The sequence below is a fragment of the Saccoglossus kowalevskii genome, chromosome 2 (assembly GCF_978046115.1).
Source record: "Saccoglossus kowalevskii chromosome 2, keSacKowa6.1, whole genome shotgun sequence".
NCBI lineage: Eukaryota > Metazoa > Hemichordata > Enteropneusta > Harrimaniidae > Saccoglossus > Saccoglossus kowalevskii.
Genome location: NC_140642.1, coordinates 31,613,875 through 31,636,124, shown reverse-complemented (window position 1 = coordinate 31,636,124; position 22,250 = coordinate 31,613,875). Strand labels below are relative to the sequence as shown.

Sequence of the window (22,250 nt, the reverse complement as noted above, 5' to 3'; positions counted from 1 at the left end):
TATTATGCAAGGATATGCAACCAAACATGATTTTTTTTTTATTGCTACTGTAGTTTCTGTCAAATAACGCCTTTAGTGTAAACGCATGAGTGAATGATATTTAACTATCCTGCAAATTACCTCACAACATAGATTGACTGCCGGCATGAATTACGCTATTCTTTTTGACAAAAAGATTGTTTACATCACACAATGTACAACAGTTCATCATGTCCAAACAGGTGGTAGGGCAGCCAAGCAATTTAAGAGCATAAAAACAGAGAATCGTGATCACCAACAACCAGTATCACACAATGTACAACAGTTCATCATGTCGCAAACAGGTGGTAGGGCAGCCAAACAATTTAAGAGCATAAAAACAGAGAATCGTGATCACCAACAACCAGTATCTTTGCGCTATTCTAGTGTTCTATGAAAAAAACTCTTCAAGCAAAACACAAAAACTGTAATCTATAGCATTTTTTTTTTTTACACTGGTTCACAAAGAAAAGAATAAACAAAAAAGTGTTGTGTATCAACCACAAATAGGTAATCATGTTTGTTTTTTTTCAGCAAGTTTTTTTTTTTTTTGTATGAAAGCAAGTTTCTGGTTGTAGTAGTGCTGGTATATCTGGCAAGGGACATCAAATATTGGTCATGATTAATACTTATCAGCATGAAGGATAATTAACATAAAAGTCAAGAATAATTTGCAAATGAATGTTACACATCATTAGCATATCAATAAACTCCATGGTTGGAAGAATCTATCCAAGTTCTTATAAAAGTTTATAAATTTATTTATGTTTATAAACAAAATTCTGTAGATCTGAAAAAGTTAAGCAAATTTACTGGATGTCACTTACGCCATAGAAATAAAGTTTTAGTTCCACACTCACGCCTAATAAACAATACTGTTGGAAGACAGGTGTACCAATATATAGGGATGTAAGATGTAATTCATCTGACAATGAAGACAGTTTGCATTATAAAATGCATGCATGATGAACTGACTGCGAGTCCTTGTGATAGAAACCAATGAATCAATTCAATTTGAGAGAAAAAAAATTAGATGAGCATTTAAAAAAACATTAGATGAGCCGTCAACTCAAAAAATATACCAATCCCAAATTGAGTCGAACGTTGGCAATGATTTAGAAGAAGAGGGTTGGCAACTTTCATAACCATGTACAGTGATAATATGTGATGTAGATTTCACGAAATGCAAACTCTTGCAATTTGCCAATATTCTAAAGCAATTCCATTCCATGTGCGTCAATCGGATACAGTTCTCACCAATTGTCTCACCAAACGAATATTACATGCTTTGCAATTAATTGGGGACACTATCAATAATGATCTTGCGACTTTGTGAATCATATTGCTATTTGGGTGATTTTATTTTTAATTCGCTTGTGATCATTATACCTTATTAAACCCTTGCATACCCTCACATATTATAAATCCGTGACATTAGTATATATTATAAGTCAGAACAGTAACATGAAAAGTTAAATATATCCCATATGACGCTATATATATTAGAAATATTTAAAATTAATTAAAAATTAAAATTAACCTATAGCATTTTTCTGAAACAACATCAAATTTTCGTTTAAATAAGTTGAATCGTATCTTGCTCAAGAGCTTAGGATACCTTCAACATGATAGTTGCGTTCACGTACAGCTCCTTAGCACGGGCTAAGAGGTCAAATTCCTTAGCCCGTGCTAAGCAAACGTGCGTGAACGCTTAGCACGGGCTAAGGAATGCTAAGTACGGGTCTGATCCGAATTTAAGACGCAGTCTAGACCCTTAGCACAAGCTAACGAAGTGTGCGCGAACGCTTAGCCCTGGGCTAAGCGCCCTCTGCAGCGACCTTTGGGTGTGAACATTATGCATGTGATCAAATATATCCAACTTTCTCATTCCCAAAATGGCAACCGAGCTCAGTTTACATGCTTCCACACTGATCAGGTCGCTGTAGTAGAGCGTACAGCAGCTCCAATCGTAGACAAAATAAATTTGGTTCGCTGTCTACGACATGCATTAATAAAACTCTGTATTCTGTTACCCCGTTGTATACTGTTTCTGTGCATCCAAATAAGTTGGGTCCGTCTTCTCTCGCATTCCTGTGCACGTCCCTTCAAAATTAGAATATAGAAAATAGAAATAGAGCCTCGCGCGTGTCATCCATTTTTTGTTCGTAAATAGCGGCTTGCCAAAGGTCACCAACTGATGGTGCCGCTTAGCCCGTACTGACGACTGGCCCTCCCTGTGCGTGGACGCAATTGGATCTAGCCGAAATGCAAATATGCTAGATAAGCCTAAATCAGCTTAAATCTTAGCCCGTACTTCGTGTAACGTGAACACAACTAATAATTCAGTATGCAAATGAGAGCATTAAGTCTAAAATAAACATTGAAGCCAATAACAATCCCCATCCAGTTTTTTAATGACTGTCATTATTAGTGCCAAATAAGTATTAACACACTATTTTTTTTTTTTTATTTATTAATGCATAAGTTGCATGGAAATGATGATCAGCCAATTTGTATCAGATTCAGAAACAGATGCATGTTTAAATGATACTACATGGTGTATTTGTAAAATTTGATCAGTCCAGCTCAGCTATATTAGCAATATAGCTCTAAAGTTAGCAATCATTGAAAACAAAATGGCCATCAGTCAGCCATTTTGAAACAAATCAGGGAAAAAATGATAAGCATCAAGGACCCTTTATCTTTAATGGACATACAAGTTTGAATGAAATATGTCCATATATGACCGAGATCAAATTCCGTCAATGGCAAGAATGCTTGATTTTGATAAATTCTTAGCAGTAAAAGAGTATCAGAAGAGGCAAAATTAGAGAATTGGGCATGAAAAAAAGTTTAGATCTTTCAAGATTGAAGAGATATTACAATACAAAATATTTAACTGATGTTGTTCATAAAGAGAAAACAATTACAAAAGGTTTCATACTGATATCATGACTGAGAGATGGAAAATACTGGTACCAGCAAGAAAAAATTCAATACAAGATCAATTGATGTGCTACAATGAGCTACCCGGGTGAAGTTCGAATGAAAAGCTGCATCAAAGTTCATCCATCCCCTCAAGCTATTTTGGCAAAAATATAAATTTGTTGTTACCTGTGAAAATTGTTTTTCCAACAATCTGGAATTAATTCTATTTTTTTTAAGAGTGCAGAACTGAATGATGCTTTCTATGTTCTACTTCAATCAGCATGTTTTTGAGAGAAGTGTGTAAAACGATGCACTCGTTTAGATTGACAAATTCGTCTCTAGTTTTGGAAATTCACAGAAATGTAAAAATAGGTTAAGTACAATAAATAATGATAAATTCTGGTTGAAGGGGACAAGAGGTGAAAACAAATTAAATACTGTGACACAGAAGACAAAAAAGTACCCGGCAGAGAAAAACTAATTAATTACCACACTACCAGCACAAAACAGTCTCAACAATGAAGTAGCCATGGATACCATACTCTAACAATCAAAATAACAAAATAAATAGAACATCTGTGAATTCTTTTTTCAAGGTCAATCACAGGTCGAATCACAAAAAAAAAAAAGAAAAAAGTGTGTGCTTTATTATTAAAATTCAACTCACTTTTCAGTTTTTCCCGCAGCTTCTTTCTGAGACTGGAGGGACTGTTGATACTGTGTCATTAATGCATTTCTTTCAGCCAGGGCCTGCTGGAGATGCGCAGCCAGATCGTTTTGGTCCTTCTGTGATTTCACTAAAAACTCGTCTCTGACTTTGATCTCATCTTCAAAACTTCCTAATGTGTTGTTGAACTGATCTCGTAGACTCTGCTCCTGGGACAACGACTTGTGAAGACTGTAGAAGAAAAGTTTTAAAAAAAATATTATTTTATTGCATTCAAAAACGACATTATGACCCCCTCCCCCCTCCTGTCAACTAATTTTATTTACATTAATCAAATTAATTAAACCACTGTTGTAAGTTTCAGTTGATTGGAAATAGATTTATGCTATCAATGAATGATTTTATATAATTTCTAGAGGTAAACAAACAAACAAGCAGCCTCTCGGCTGAGATAGCTCCGCTGTTAGCAATGCACATTTCAGTTAAAGAACAGAAGATATCATTAGAAAATGAACAATATGCATAGTATCAATGCAATGGGACTTGCTGTTTTCAACAAGAATTCAAAAATATCATTTTTCACCATAAATGATTGTGGTTTTTAACAAGAAGAAAATATCACTTTTTACCAGAAATGACAAAAATATTCACCAAAATTAGAGAATTAAAGATATCATTACAAAATGAATAAATCTGAGAGAGGTCCACATGTAGTACCTATATCAATCTGATTAAAATCTGATGTAGTGTACGGGCTTTAATTATTTTGGCTATAAACTTATTTTAATTTTATGTTTTATTACTTTTGTTATTAATGCCTTTTTATTTTATAATTTTACTTTGATTTTGATTTTGTGATTTTTTTTAAATTCCGCCCTACATACATCTGAGCTGATGCCTATGTAACGAGATTTCAACGAGACCCACTGTCGACGATTTTAGTCAACGAATCACAGACCTTCTTCTATAGCGCACATGATGACGTCACTGGGCAGAGTCAGGTGGCAAACACACTCAAATAAAATGGCGAATTATACCGACGTTAGCGACCGAGAAGAACACGGCTTTTCGGTAAGTTTATCATTGTCAAATGCAACGAAAGTCATTTTTTTATGTTTATATTGTGGCTCGAATGGTTCGAGTTTAGATCGTTATTTTGCGTAGTTATTCTGGGAGTGACGATTTTGTTTCCACCGGTTCGACCGAACACCGGTGTCTTTTTCCAGTCGCTTGCCCTGGAGACGGGTGATGTTTTGTTGACGATCGGGTCAAAACCGTCGACGGTATTGAAGCCGTAGCTGTAAATATTCATCAAAATGTATCAACATTTTGTACATTATACAATAACTCTTTATTAAAGTAATTGAGCTGATTTGGACTGGAATAAAATATTTTTTATTTGGAACACATCGCAATTGATCAGGAAATATTTTTTTGCTCCAATTTTCTGCGTCGATGTCGTGGGCCGCTGACCGTTATACAATTTAAAATTTGCATTGTTTACTATAGCTGTTTACAGTGTTCTAATCATTACGATTTACTTATTTTATTGCTTCCATTCTAGATAATTATGCTCAGTGTTTGATGTAAAATTGAAGCGATGACTGAATAAACAAACCTTGGCTGGCGAAGATGTATCAGGAAGTGTACACATTTGTTGGAAGTGAACAAAATATTCAATGTAATGACAAAAATTGTAAAATGCTGTGGAATTTCTTTTGTAAATAAAAATATACTAGCAATTTTCTATTAATGGTTTATTCAAGTGGGCAAAATATAATGTACAGAAAGATTGCCCGTAGAGTATCGCTACACTGAAAAGTAAGCAACCGACAGCTTGTATAAAAGGGGGCCTGTGATTGGCTGTTACTTACGCGAGATTTGAACGCGACTTACGTAGGCGTCGGATCAGATGTATGTAGGGCGGAATTAAAAAAAATCAAAATCAAAGTAAAATAATAAAATAAAAAGGCATTAATAACAAAAGTAATAAAAAATAAAATTAAAATAAGTTTATAGCCAAAATAATTAAAGCCGGTACACTACATCAGATTTTAATCAGATTGTACCTATATATGTAATATCAAAGCAATTGGACTTGCGGTTTTTAACAAGAAGTCAAAATTATCACTTTTTACCAAAAATGACAAAAATATTCACCAAAATTAGAGAATTGACGATATCATTACAAAATGAACAAATTTGAGAGTGGTCCACATGTAGTACCTATATATGTAATATCAAAGCAATTGGACTTGTGGTTTTTAACAAGAAGTCGAAAATATCACTTTTTACCAAAAATGACAAAAATATTCACCAAAATTAGAGAATTAAAGATATCATTACAAAATGAACAAATCTGAGAGAAGTCCACATGTAGTACCTATATATGTAATATCAAAGCAATTGGACTTGCGGTTTTTAACAAGAAGTCGAAAATATCACTTTTTACCAAAAATGACAAAAATATTCACCAAAATTAGAGAACTAAAGATATCATTACAAAATGAACAAATCTGAGAGAGATCCACATGTAGTACCTATATATGAAATATCAAAGCAATTGGACTTGCGGTTTTTAACAAGAAGTCAAAAATATCACTTTTTACCAAAAATGACAAAAATATTCACCAAAATTAGAGAATTGAAGATATGATCATGAAATGAACAAATCTGAGAGAGGCCTACCCAAGGTACATATACACCAAATATCAAAGTATTCAGGCTTGTAGTTTTCAAGAAGAAGTCGAAAAAGTAAAACATTGACACGGACGACGACGGACAATCACTCATATGATAAGCTCCGCTCGACAAAGTCGACAGTGGAGCTAATAAGAAAAAAATTGAAGCAAGATGTAATGGGGTTAGAGAAATAAAAATCTGTTCATATAAATGCTACTTATAATTGAACATGTACTTTTTTCAGTGAGAACTCAAATTAATGATGCTTTCGTAGGTACTGTGAAATACTTTATTTTCGCTGGAATTAATTATTGCTGAGAAGGCTTTTTGGTTGTTTTGTATGGAATTTATTTTTACTGATTTTTGATGAGTTTAATGTGAAATATAGGAAAAAAAAGTATATTCACTGGATTCTATTTTCACAAAATTATCCCTTCAGCAAAAATAGCGAAAATAAATTCCAAGCGAAAATAAAGTATTCTACAGTATTCTTGAGTTGACAGTTTGGCTTTGAACTAACGTGACACAAGATGACGGAGAGTTTTCCAAACTGCAAGAAAACAATCAGCTTAGAAGAAAAATTAAAGAAGGAGGGAAGAAATTGAGGAACAAAAATGATGGATGGATGGATGGATGGGATGGATGGATGGAATAACTGACAAATATAACTTTCGCTTTGCTTAATTGACAGTCTTTAAAAAAAACAAAAATCAAGGACAGCTCAAAAAGTGCTGAAAGTATTGGAGGAAAACAAAGCAGAATTAGAAAATATTTGAAACTAGTATTTTAAACAAGAAACCTGTTGTCTAATACATTTTTTCAATGTGATCCACAGTATAATAACAAAAAAATTCTTATTATAAAAGCAAAACGAATAAATCTGAATATACACATATCTGGTGTGTCATTTATTCCAGAGAAGCTATACACCAAGTTTAATTGAAATAGAAAATGTTTCCTGTTATCAGAAAACTGTTCATGCAAATTGAGATACTAAATTATTTTCACTGATTTTTGACGAGTTAAATGTAAAATATAGGAAAAAAGGTACATTTGCTAGATTGTTTTCACTTGATCATTCCTACAGCGAAAATAGCCAAAATTCATTTGAAGCGAAAATAAAGTATTTTACAGTAATCACCTATATGGATTATTCCTGAGCACCTATGTATTAAGTTTCATTGAAATCTGATGACAGATATTAAGACACTTTTTGACAAAGAAAAAAAAAGAATAATTTATGCAAATTAGATGATTAAAATGCACAGATTTCATTCCAAAACTATTCAGGTCTGTGTATTATCTCAGAGCAACTATGTACCAAGTTCCACTGAAATCCCAAAAGTGTTTCTTGAGATATATACATACAAACTTACATACATACAAACATACATACAGACAGACATACAGACAGAGTAATCACAATGATGCCCACAGTGTACTTCACAAAGGGTAAACTGTACTAAACATCATACAATATATGCTGGCATAATTATTGAGGTCACATGACCAAAAAAATTCATCTGATATATTAGTCACACACACTTATCTCACTTATCCTTAAACAGATATTAGAATTGTGCATATTTATGAGATTTATATGACCATATATGGTCATTTGATATATTAGTGACGTCTCTTGTTCGATGGCTGCATGTCCCTATTTGTGAAAGTGCTTGAGATATTACAGTCTTTTTTATTATTGTAAATTATTATGCAAATTAATATACACAGATTTTTATCCAAAACTAAGTAGGTCTTTGATTTATCCCAGGGCATCTATGAACCAATGAAAGTGCCATAGTCGACGACATTGTGTTTGACATGTGACCCCTAGCGACGTATGCATCGCATGTAGAATACATGGTTTTTCTACGCTAAGTTAGAACACACACTTTGTGATGAGTGTAGCCCTTGAAATGGGATGATTATTACCTGAGATATCAGTGGAAAAGCTGAAAATGATTATGCAAATTAGATCATTATTATGCACAGATTTTTAACTCAAAATGAATCAGGTCTGTACATTGTCCTCATATGCATTTATATTATCAAAGTTTCTGTGAAATGCAATTATTGGCTATTGAGATACTGATCGAACATACACAGGGACTGGGTAACCACAAAAACACCCATGATGTGCAACGCATAAATGAGTGAAAAAAATACAGGTAGCTACGTGATGCACAAGAGATTAAGATACATTCACACAATGTTGGAAGCCATATGCCCCCATTATGGCTTAAAGAATCCCAATTAAAAAAATATTTGTTTTTCAGCCTTGCATTTTTGTTGTTGTCTTCCATGTAACTACACACAGCATAGACAGGAGGACTTCTGACAACATATTGAATGGACGGATGGCATCGTGAGAGTTTACGAAAGTTTGTCTAACAGGCACACCATAGAAGTGTGTGTATTTTGTAATTTCTGCTGGTGGAGTTATGTCGGACCTCCAACGGAATATTATTGTGCGCTCAATCAACACAAGAAGGGGAAAACATACGAGGTTGTTAACAAAAAATGTGCTGGTTGGAAATTGATTAGTGACCAAAAAAAACATCTTTTATATTTTCATTTTCAGGCAATTGTAAAGAATGAGGTTAAACACTTGCGTACGTTTTTCACGAAATGACACATCAAAACTCAAAAATTTGTACAAAACGCGAGAGAGTGAGAGTGAGAGAGAGAGGTGCAGACTTTTAATAGAGGTAATGAGAACATTATTTTGTTTTCAAAGTTGATCATTATAGTTTTCATGTGACAAAATCCCCAAAGTGCTGAGATGAGGCTGTGTATTGCCCTAGTAACATATTCGTGAAAATAAGGTACACCTCAGTTTAAATAAATCTTTGCACAAACAATTTGTTTTAAAACAAAAACCGTATGTTAATAATGATAATAATAACACTGGGAAATGTTTTATTTTATAGTACATGTACATGTTGTTTGGAAAGTATTCAGATTGATGTCATTTATTATTGCATAATTAGTCCTAAATTCGATGATAACATTTTCTGTATTGTAAGTGTATACTCCTTAAGTGACAGAAGGGATCAAATTACGGTAATTCATAGCAATATATCAAAACTTTCAGAATGTGTACACACTGCCATTACAATAAGTCGCATTTTGGAGCAATACCTAAATATTTCTCTTTACTACATAAATGTACAGGCTGTGTGAAGGAGATTAAAATGTCATTAGAAATTAGATACATATGCACTGTCATTCAAGAAACCCGCTCTGATCTTTTAGCTTTCCTTCTAGGAAATGAACTGCTCCCATCGTTTCTAGTTTTCGTCCTATTTTGTCACGTTAACAGCTTTATAACAGTGTCCTAGTATATATTCTACTATTAGTTATCATGCTGCCTTATAGACTGACAGGAAACCATTTCTTATATGGCTCAACTTAGTCACAATCAGAAGAAGGTGGCTAAATTTACTGAGATGTACTGTAAATTGGGGACAAGAACATGAAAAAATAGGACAACGACCTAACGATCAACAGTGTTACAGTTTTTTTACAAGGAACAAATGATTCTTATTGTAGCTATGGTATTATATTGGGTGTATACATGTCTGGTTTTCATGTCTGTGATTTACTTAGAGAACTCATTGTCTAATTGAAAAAAAAAATGCCTAATTTATGCAAATTTAGATAATTAACATGCATGGTTACAATTGATATCTGTGAATATGATATTCTGGCATAATTAATGAGATCACATGGCCATATATAATAATCTGATTGGTTATTAGACATGTTTCATGTTCTGCATAATTACAGTTATGCCTAATGAGTTATATTAGTGATATCTCTCTGTCTGTTGCCTTCATTAGAGCATTCGTTACACGTCACTTTCTGAAACAGTACTTGAGATATTAATGAGATCACATGACCATGCATGCATAGCCATTTGTAATTTAGTCATATTAGAGAAAAGAGATTCACTAAATCAACATATCGCTATTACGCCATTTTAACACAATTCGCGAAAATTGCATGCCGCTTTTTCAACATGTTTTACAGTATATACACGTATTGAGAAGAAATTATACGTCAGTTGTCTCGCAGGACGAGCACCGAAGATAGGAGCAATATATTGAACCGACAACCCTATGTCCATTCCTGAAGATGCCAATCTCCTAAGTACAAATGCCACAAGCCTGGCATGAGAAGAGTACAAGTCAAATCTAACTTAGGCGGACATACTAACCGATATGGCAAATATCAGACATGATATGTGATATGTTAGTCGTGTCTACTATCTGTTTTCAACCCTAAACTGATCATTAATATTGGATTACCGGTACCCCAAGGCATGTATCAAGTCTCATTCAGAGAGGTTATTGAGATATTTGTGACGAAGACAGAAAATATATTTTTTCTTATGCAAATTATAAAATTACAAGCCATGCATGGCACAGTCCCCGTTAGTTATCAAATCTAAGTTACATACTGTAAAACTTGTTGTTTTCGCAAGCATTTCTTTTTAGTGAATTTAGTGAGAGAACTGATTCGCTAATTCAAGATGTTGCTAATGACTTTATTATAAATTCAAAATGGCCAAGGCTTGGGTAATTCGGAACATACAAATCTGGGGCACTTCTCAATTACACTTGACAGTTTTTCTTTGTTTTTATGGAGGTGATAACTACGTATCTGCTTTGGCATGCGACAGAGAAGTATTGAGAAAACAGGGAATCAACAATGACAGAAGAGATTGGCTAAATCAATATTTCGCTATTATGTCATTTTACCACAATTCGCTAAATTTGCATGTCGCTTTTTCAACAAGTTTTACAGTACTTTTGTTTATAGTAACACAGTACGAGTACTTGTCCATATTGAGAGATATTGCTCTGGAACAGCATTATTCAAAACAAATTGGCCACCAATCGGCCATTTTGAATACATCTGTATATCTATGATGTATAAGGAACATATAAAATTTGAACATCAGTCGAAGCATGTCAGAGATATGGTTCTAGAACCGTATTCATTGAAACAAAATGGCCACCAAAAACAAAATGACGTTCATCAGTAACCCAAAATGTCTAATGTATGTACCAAGTTTGAACGAAATCTATCCATAAACGACCAAGATCAAGTTCTGGAATGCCAGAAATGCTTGATTTTTGATGATTTTTTAGCACAAAAATGGCCACCATTTGGCCATTTCGAATTGGATTGCCATACCAATATACCTGCATATCTATAAGATGATGTATAATGAATATATAAAATTTGAACATAATCATTCAAAGCATGTCAGAGATATGGCTCTAGAACTATGGACCTTGATACATGTCATTTTGTTTTCTGGATCACATTTCACATTCAAACTAGTGGCAATTTTGTTTTAATGAAACTTTATATATTTCCTAAACTTGATAACTCACAGAGACTATGTAACAGTAGGTAAACAAAAACAGACACTGTTGGTTCCTAGTTTCTACTCCACAAAAAAGACATCTGGGGAAAGAATATGGTTACATTTTTCAGCTACAACATTTTCACCAATATCTCCCAGAAAAAAAAAAAGATGAGCTAGTCACTCTAAAATTGAACTGCACCAACGGTACACATTGTTTCATAACATAACACAGTTTGAGTAAGATTGAACAAAAATTATCTTGGCGACTAGATGGCAACAACAACAACAAACATGGTACATGTAATCACTACACCTCTCCACTTCATTATCATTATCATTATCATTATAATTATGGTCAATTACTGCTTACAATATGTTTTTCGTGGACATTTTTCACTAGAGTCAGACTTTAAGACCCTCGACTCACTGGGGAGAGCCACAAAATCTTGTCCCTGCATGAACCTTTTAATAGTGAACATTACTTTTTAATCTGTTTTGTTTTTGTGTTTAAATTTTGTCTAAAGAAACCATATCTTTTTCACTCATTTTATTCATCTCTATGGGACCCACAACCATTTACAATTTGGGTATTCCAGTCAACTTCTTATTTTTAAAGTGACAGAGATAATGGTGAAGACAGTATTCAAACTTGGTAAAGCGGGAAAAATTTCTTAAAAATTGTTGGTGCCCACACTCTTCAATACAGCCTAATTTGCATACAAATAGCATGTTATTTGCATGTCCAAAGAAAGAAGATGCGTGGTGCAGTTTTTAGAAAAAAAAAATGAAAAATTTATTGTTTTTATCTTCCTTTCTTGAATTGTAATCCAAAGACACATGAATCCATGGCAGGTGATAGGGTTGGTTGTCAAATGATTCAGACATTGGACGTAATTGTGAAATGCATATTCTATTGATTAGATAGAATCAGTGCCGAATGCAATAAGCAACCAATTAAAATAGGCCCAAAATTACCTTTTTCAGAAAACTAACTAACACTAGTTTAAGTAAACGCAAGCTTATTTTTCTTTTCCTTCTGACTGATATAAACATGGTAAATCAAAATCCCGTTATCGGAATCAATCATTGGGGAGCTCAGAACTTATAAGAAATACAGGTGTATACAAACACGTTATGAAATCTGATAACAGTAGAGGTGTGTGGATAATGCGATCACATGGTTGCTGGTCATTGCACTCAACCAACATGGGGATCGATATACTTTAAAGTATTTTATCAGGTTTTCCCTCTTGCCTCACATCCACATTCTGGAAACGGAAACTAACTCTTTCGTCACGCACCTTCTGAGTGGCAGTGCATGTCAGCAAACTTAAAACGTGTATATTTTTTCTTCTTCATGAAATGAAATATACCACGTATGCATGTCCAAATAACAAACGTCTTCCTGTAGCCTTGTCAGCGAAATATTTGGCCTTCAAGGTGTGTGTACGTACCTAAGCCTAGTTGTGTCTATCGTTCTAAGTAGGTATCAGCGACATGTTTTGACAAACGAAATTTAATATCACATTCAAGGTTCCAATGCATTCTAATTTCTTTGCATTTTTTTTTGTCATACTTGCCTGTAATAGACACTCAATGTCTGCAGCTCATCTTCAAGTTTTCGGGCTTTCGCCAACGCGACATTTCTCTCTTGCTGAGTGGCCTGCAATTGCGCCTGTTGAAAAAAAAAAAAAAAAAAAAAAATAAATAAATATGCGTATACATAGGTAGGCGGACTAGGTCAAACACGGGATGGGGCGGTGTGAGAGAAGTCAAGCACAAAAGACCGAACACAAACGACTTTTGTTTACCGTCAACACACTATATGAATGAATTGCACAAGGGAGTTTTAATGATATCACAGTTTCCTTGGAAACGCACCTTTTTATCAGGCATGCGTGTGAAAGTGATTACTCATGACCATTACCATGCGAAAATTAGGAGTCACCTCGGTAAACACTGCGAAGTCTGCAGCCCGAGCCAGTGCAACTCGGCGATGGCACCATGATGGATGAGTGTCGGCGACAAGGCTGTCACAAGCCAGCATTCTGCCGATGTACTCATTGTAGACATGATGTTGTCGGTGCGGAATAGAGTGAAAGTTCACAAAGCCATGATGGGTTTCGACTTAAGACAAAGACAACTCTCGTCTTAGAGCGGTACACATATCCTACTCAAGATATGGCCATGGCTATACTTAGTAATCCATTAGGTAAGAGACAAGGGCAAGTGAGAGTAAACAACGCAAAGAACAACTCCAAATATCACCAGAACCAAATGAAGTCAATTCTAAAAAATTCAATATTTGCTCCAAAGTGTCAAAAGTCTATATACACCTTACATTCACCGTGTTCATGCTGCGAACACAACATTCTATCCAAGTTTATACAAACTGATCAAGAAGAAAAAAAAAGTGCAGAGAAGGAAGGAGGGTATTCCACAATTTATAATTTCATAAAATATAACTTAGGAAATTCAAGCAACTTTTATTAACAGAGTAACTTATAGATATACATTGTCATCACTCGGCTGCATGTTTTAGGGAAAAAAATGAAGGAAAACTTCCACAATCTAAATAGCAAAGTGATACAGTAAATTGTTTCAATACTTCACTATATTCACTAGCGTAAAATTTCTGTTGAAAAGTTATTAGCACTATTTGTTTGATACTAGAAAATCTGACCAAACCATCATATTTTTTATGCAATCTACTTGAATTTTTTTTCAAATATACTACATATGACACATTTGAAATATTATTTTAAATCATCTGAAATTGCCAATTTTTAACATCTGCGAAATTGACGCAACTGCTGGTATAACAACTGAAACTGCCCAATGATCTAGAATTGACAGTAATGTCAACTTCTAAATTCTACAGTGCATTGGCTAATGGGGCATTTCAGCCGCTGGCATCGCTCGGGGCGATTTTTTTAAGTGACAATTACACTATTTACATAAAGTGAGTATTTGCTTGAAATATAGCATTTAGTGGTACAGTGAATACCGTGGGGGAAGAAGAAAAGTCAATTGCGCACCATTTGATTGACGGGTGTTTAATAACATTAAATACGCAGCGATGAAGCACCAAACATTTCAAGAAACTGAGAAAGAGAAATTGCACAAATATAGAGGGCACACAGACATACATCCCAATTGCATGAACCGAGCCGAGTTAACGATTCATCGTTTTGCTGAAGAGGAAGTTACAGCCGCTACAAACAGTATTATCACCACAGAGTATACATGCTAAGAAAGGGGGAGGGGGTCAGCGAAAAAAAAAAAAACACACAAAAAAAACAACAATTATTGAATTGTATGAATGCATATAAATAGTAAGAAGCATAATGTAAACAACTGATGTATAGATATAGTGTCGTGCACATATATGCGAACATGGTAGATACAAACTCTGCTATATATATATACATTAGGAAAACCAAACCAAAACTATCAGTCTGGAGTGAAAATATACACTCTTGCAAAAAAACAAATTGACTATGAGGATGAAATGTACACAACATTTGCATATATTGTTTATTTCCAGGCTTGTACGTTTCTTGCAATTTTCGGGGGTAGGAATCTATACCATCAAAGCGTATTCTCTGCGTCTCTGTTTGCGGCTGTCGAACGTGGTCGATACTGAAGGGGAAACTCGAAGTCTTTCCGCAAAAAAAATAAATAAATAATAACTGACGGAGGTCCTTGAGAGCATTGCAAGGCACAGGATAAATAATCAGGTGATGTATTAGAAATGCAGGTTAATGAAAAATGAGTCGATTGTTTGTCATATTTTTGCAGCATGGAATTAACAAACAAATCACTCAAGTTACGCTGTGACAGGCTGATTGACAAGCGATATGGTACAAAGCTGTTACCAATGGAGTCACGCGAGAGACACTGGAACAAAGTACACGACAGTGATTCTCATTGAGGATTATTTTACTGTTGTATGAAATTTCTTTTTTTTGCGAAGCAAACTTGTCAATCAATAGATTTCATACCAATGCATTGTTTTTTTCCAATTTTACTTTTTTTATTTATAAAATGGGGGGGGGGGGAATTATATAATTTAGATCACTAATTACAAGTGCGCATAATCGTTAATGAGGTTTGTTTCAGGGGGAACTTACTGAAACATGCACGTAAAACATGCATATGCATCCAGCATTGTATATTTATAAAGATTAGACAAAGTTGGACATTATGACTGATCATTTTTTGGGGACGTTTCTGCATCTGCATTGAAGTTTGTGAGGAGGTGAGGGAGGGTGGGTCATCCCTGCAGGACAATGAAAGGTCGGTCGTCATCATCATCATATTGATTATTTTATTTTCACTGCCATCAAATTTCAGTGACCCCTGAAGGTCACTACGACTGCCCATTGTCTTGAAGATCCTACTTGAAAGATTGTCTACTACAAAAATCCTGACTGGTGGAAAAAAAATCCACAGTATTTTTTTTCATAAAAGGATGTAATTTTCTCTCCGCTGACACAGAACTAAATATCAACACCCTGAGCGAGAAGTACTTCGCTTGGTAGATGAAGGTGGATCATCATCTATTATTTACTTCTCTATGGATTCGGGAGGATGTAATGAAGAGGAGGAGGAGGTAGTGATGGGTGAGATCGGATGCAGGTAGGAGTGGGGGAGAAAGGTATTATTTTTATTAGATGGCATGGAAAAACTTGATTTTGAACATGATTTTGTTTATACTGTGTTTATGGTAATTGCATCACGATCACATTTCACATTCTAACATGCAAGCTTACACTGCCCTGTAATGGCAAACAAACCATTTGTCCCTTTAAATTCAGAATCTTGAGAGGCTAAAAATTTAGCTACATATATACTTTCAGATATATGTGGATTTTCCTCTCATCAATATATTCACTGATGTGTATGTGAACCTTCCGCCAAAGATTTACAACTGCGTTTCTTATCACCAGGAATGATCACATTATAGTGTTCTAATGATACGTCTACTACCTGTTCGCCAGTAAACAATTTTATGTGCCAGTCGACAAAAATAAAATGGTGCATAAAAATGACTCTTTATAAATTTTGATCACCTTGCAGAAATCATGAAATATAAAAAGCGATAAAATTAGGGAAAGCCCAATTCTAAACATCCACCGCACAAAGGGCAACAGCACATCTGATTGTGTGTATTAAACTATAGACCTCAGAGTCTAAAACACGGCAAACAGAGACACAGATGACAGATAGGTCATAGTTTTGCCGATGACAGTTCAGTCGTACTCACTACTTAGTGAAGGGAAATGATACATCTATCATAGAGCAGGCAGGAGATGCGATGGTTGCTTGTTTGTATAAAAATGTTTTAACTTCTGTTAGCTTTTCATTTATCAGCTCATCTATCTTTTTTTCCCTCCCCATATACTCGTAGAATTGAACACAGCGGGGCTTTTAGTTGATGGTACGATGAATTTTATCCCAGGGAAATTATTGCACTCAAATCTGAAGGCACCTGACGAGTGTATTTTTATGTTTTTTTTTCTTTCTAAATGAATTTATATAGTTCAGATCATTTAAAGCAGCATTTTGACCTGACTGACATCGACTGGCAATTTTGTGATAATTCAACTGAAATGGTAAACTATTTAGTCAATAAGCTGATGCAAAATATTACAATTTACTGTAATAAAATGCGTCGAAAATATTGTGAAAAAAATAGACATTAATTGAAATCATGTGAGCATATCTGAAGAGAAAGATCTTTGCGCATAGTATCGTTCAATTCAGGTTTCACAAAGCCAGGGAGAATACTTTCAAGCTAAAATGTAATATTTCTGAACAAATGCACATAATTGACTAAAAACAGAGAATTTCAGATACCGATGCAGTTACAAGAAATCAGAAAAATGTCCACCTTAGTTTGTTACTAATGAAATGAGGCTGAGAATGTTGATGAAAGAAGAAAAAACATCGGACGTTACCATAATTAGAAATGGACGCACGACCTTCCGATAATGATCAGTATAAATACGTCAACTGACACACAAAATAATTGAACATTAGAACAATGTGTGTACATAAAAATAAATTGAAACACAGGAAAAATGAAACATTTCCACCTGTTCAGATTTCGATTTTCAACAAAAAAAATACGTATGTAACAACCCAGTTTCCGAAAGAACTATGTCACAAGCGCAGGCAAAATAAAGAGCCATTAGCGACGGAAAAGACAAACGTCACCAACTCGTTTAGAATGAAAATGACAAATGGTTATGAAAAATGTACATGTAGTACATTTCAATGTCAAGCAAGATTTTCTTTTAAAATGCCAACATTAATCGGTTTAAATAGAGCAATGATATAAACGCAGATTGTTTGATTGCTGGTAATTCTATTATAGACAAATAGCGAGCTGTCAAAATGCTACGACATGTCAAAACACTCAGCGCTTTATTAGAGGCAGGGTCATTCGTTCGTAAGCAGGGGGGAGTTGTTGGCGGTCAGGTTGGGGGTTGTGTGTCAAGTTTGTTTTTTACTTGTGAAATTAAGTTATGCTTTTAAGTACAGCGAGTCAATGTAGGAATAATAATGAAACAAAATAACGAATGATATGGTGCACGAAGAGGGGAGGGGGCTTAGTTCAGCATCTAAGTTTAAAACATGTCCCAGATAATCAAAAGTTTGACCCATACTGATGGCAAAAAGTATTGCACACCTGAGACGCTCACACAATGCTCCAAGATCAGAAACATGTGAAGTGCTGAGGATGCACTCAGAGTTTCAGAGATAAGATAATTGAAAATAAGTCTAATTTTTAAGCCGGGTTTATCCCTGAACACAATTAAAAAAGAATAAAAACATGTTTGTTCAGCCCAGGCAACTTCTTGACCATTTAACCTCGTCAAACCGAATTTTGCCGGTTTCGTGCAGATATCATAATTCATGAACAATGGGCACTATCATACGATGATAACGCAAATGTCGGACGGCTATGTCAGATGGCCTCACAACATCATCTCAATATAGATATGTATTGTTTGTGGCAATTTAGAGTCAACATCTCAAGGGTTGGGGCTGGCAATGTATAGCCATTTTTTTTCCGAAGATATGACAATAATTTATAAAACTAAAATAACAGTAAAGGTAAACTGATTAACTAATAGTAGAATGTTTTGATCCACAGCGAATGTGTACAAACAGTCGTACCTGCGCAAAAAAGATACAAGTACATTACATAGAGCAAAGTGACACCATGTCAATATTGGAGTTATAAAAACTACATTTACTAATTCGCTATGCATGACCCAATATCATATGCCAAAGGTCACCGTATTGGGTTAACAATCTGGATAAAAATACTACACACCAAAATTGTGGGACGGTGAAAATTTAAAAAAAAAAAAAAAATCATTAGTGATAGAATCTAGTATCCCAATTATCATCATTGAAAATTTTTTTGCAAAAAAAATTGTGTAACACTTAAAACATTTTTATTATACATTCTACGTTAATTTTAGATCGTAATTCCTGATAACAATTTTGGTGAAAAAAATACAGATAAAATGAATCATGATTATTTTGTCAAATGACGTACACTATATCGGAAGCAACATGAACTAAAGAGCTGACCAATTGCACTCTAAAAATGATCCCAATTAAAATATCTCAAGAAATCGTAAATTATGTACATTTCATTTTAAAAATGCAAAAACAAGTCAATCAACACATTGCAAATTTCTTTGGCGGGAATATTTTAATACCAAACTTAGTCAACAAACACTAATAATAATTCATGTTTAATTAATCTTTTTCCTAAGAACAGAACATCTGGGAAGAAACTTGAGAATGAAACCTACCGATTCACGTGAATGTTAAAACAAAAACTAAAAGTAAAGAAAGAACAAATAACCTTAGCAAAAAACATCATGTGATAGAAAAAAACTATCATTTCCATTTCCTCTATATCACATCAGTAGATTTTCACAGGACAGAATATGTGATCATAGCCAGCAAACTGTTTAGAAGCACGTACCCTCACAGCTATTACGTGGCAATAAATTTAAGGAGGGAAATTTAACCTATCAATGATCAGTTATTTTAATCACTATTTTGTTCTTAATGCCTCATAATCGAAGTAATCAAACTTGACATGACTTTAAAAAAAAAAAATCAGATACAAAATGGACATTCAGTAATATATTAAGTAGTTATATATCAGTACAATCTCAAATTTACCAATTGGAAAGAAAAAAAATGCATAATAATTTTAAAAGAGATGTTAAACTCTTATATCATATTTTGACAGAATGGGCAAATGTAAATGGATATTTTATCTACCGGATTCCCGAAAAATTTAAAATCATCGGTCTATTTTTGTACTGATCTATACCTAGCATGTATTTATGAGATGGTTGCCGTTATACCTAGGCGGTCCTGAATTAAAAGGTCGCAATGAGGGTTACAACCTTTAACCTACCGTCCATAACTCCCGTCAGATCTGCTGGGACTCCTTTATTTAAACAGTAATGATCAATGCGATTAAGCATGAGAAAAGTGTCTAAAAATGTTGGTGAATTATTGAACCCGAAGGCTGATACACATCTATTAGCCAATCAAATGCATCGACATGTGTATACACAATATCAGTCAATGTATTCAAATTATTGGTTAGCCAATCAGATGCATCGATATGTATGTACACAATATCAGTCAATGTATTCACATTATTGATTAGCCAATCAGATGCACCGATATGTATGTACACAATATCAGTCAATGTATTCAAATTATTGATTAGCCAATCAGATGCACCAATTTGTATGTAGACAATATCAGTCAATGTATTCAAATTATTGATTAGCCAATCAGATGCACCGATATGTATGTAGACAATATCAGTCAATTATTGATTAGCCAATCAGATGCACCGATATGTATGTAGACAATATCAGTCAATGTGTTCAAATTATTGATTAGCCAATCAGATGCACCTATATGTATGTACACAATATCAGTCAATGTATTCAAATTATTGATTAGCCAATCAGATGCACTGATATGTATGTACACAATATCGGTCAATGTATTCAAATTATTGATTAGCCAATCAGATGCACTGATATGTATGTAGACAATATCAGTCAATGTATTCAAATTATTATTTAGCCAATCAGATGCACCGATATGTATGTACACAATATCAGTCAATTTAATCAAATTATTGATCAGCCAATCAGATGCACCGATATGTATGTACACAATATCAGTCAATTTATTCAAATTATTGATTAGCCAATCAGATGCACCGATATGTATGTACACAATATCAGTCAATGTATTCAAATTATTGATTAGCCAATCAGATGCACTGATATGTAATTAGACAATATCAGTCAATGTATTCAAATTATTATTTAGCCAATCAGATGCACCGATATGTATGTACACAATATCAGTCAATTCATACAAATTATTGATCAGCCAATCAGATGCACCGATATGTATGTACACAATATCAGTCAATTTATTCAAATTATTGATTAGCCAATCAAATGCACCGATATGTATATACACAATATTAGTCAATTTATTCAAAATATTATTTAGCCAATCAGATGCACCGAAATGCATGTATACAATATCAATGTATTAAAATTATTGGTTAGCCAATCAGATGCACCGATATGTATGTACACAATATCAATGTATTCAAATTATTGATTAGCCAATCAGATGGCCCCTATTAGTGACTGTAGCATGCTGGCATAAAATAAAATGTATGGTTTTATTTGGTAAAATTTAATTATTTCCACTTGAAAAGAACTAAAACTTTATTACAAAATATGGAATAATGATCATCTTGAAACGCTAGTGTAAAATGAAAAGCAGTCGCTTGATATGGGGCATTGAATAAATATAGGAGTGGCACAGGAGGAAGAAGAAGAGAGGAGGGAGAGGAAAGACATTTAACAAAAAGGCTTAGATACTGCAAGCTCAATTACAAGGCTAGGTAAAACCATAGTACAGTGTAAGTCAAGCAAACAACTCGGCATAATCCATCATACATAGCTGACACATCACAAGTGTGTACTTTAGCAGAGTGAACTTCTGCCGGTATCAGGACACATGGTCAGACTGAGAGACTGTAGAGAAGAAAAAAAACAAAAAAAAAAACGTCCCACTCCACTCCTTTCATTCCAGCATGATACATCACCCAACTGCCCCTGGTGACGCATTTCCCCTTTTCTGAAGTAGCAAACGAGCGAGTCCGAACCCATCCCTTCCTGGTATCAATAAAAAATAACCCCTACTTAGGGACACTTATTATCATGGACTTGAACTGTGTGGTTACTTGGGACAACCGTTATCCGGCCAAATATGTTCATTCCACCTGCCAAGTTTCAGCTACTAAATCTTCATTAATATTTAATCTCCTTATTAAAGGTCATTTTCAAGTTTAGATGGCATTGATAATAAAGATATAGAGAGGGTCAACACACACACAAAAAAAAAAAACCCAAGGTTGACAACAGTGCAAAAATATAACAACACATAGCAATGATCATACGCGGCTTAAAGTGGTTTGGAAAA

The 22,250-nt window shown here is 34.3% G+C and overlaps 1 protein-coding gene and 1 long non-coding RNA gene across 2 annotated transcripts in view; one reads left to right on the top strand and one right to left on the bottom strand.

The window, feature by feature from the left end:
- The window catches only part of LOC100378067 (mirror-image polydactyly gene 1 protein), a 43,244-nt gene that overhangs the window by 4,248 nt on the left and 16,746 nt on the right, over positions 1–22,250 (bottom strand). Inside the window, exons 9-10 of the mRNA XM_078008609.2 lie at positions 13,259–13,353; positions 3,614–3,844 (exon numbers count right to left, since the gene is read on the bottom strand). Of these exons, the coding sequence (XP_077864735.2) occupies positions 3,614–3,844; positions 13,259–13,353 (326 nt within the window). The remainder of the gene's footprint in view (positions 1–3,613; positions 3,845–13,258; positions 13,354–22,250) is intronic.
- On the top strand, positions 4,638–5,355 carry LOC146748666 (uncharacterized). The gene is made up of 2 exons (XR_014931433.1): positions 4,638–4,684; positions 5,178–5,355. It is a non-coding gene; the product is annotated as an uncharacterized LOC146748666 (long non-coding RNA).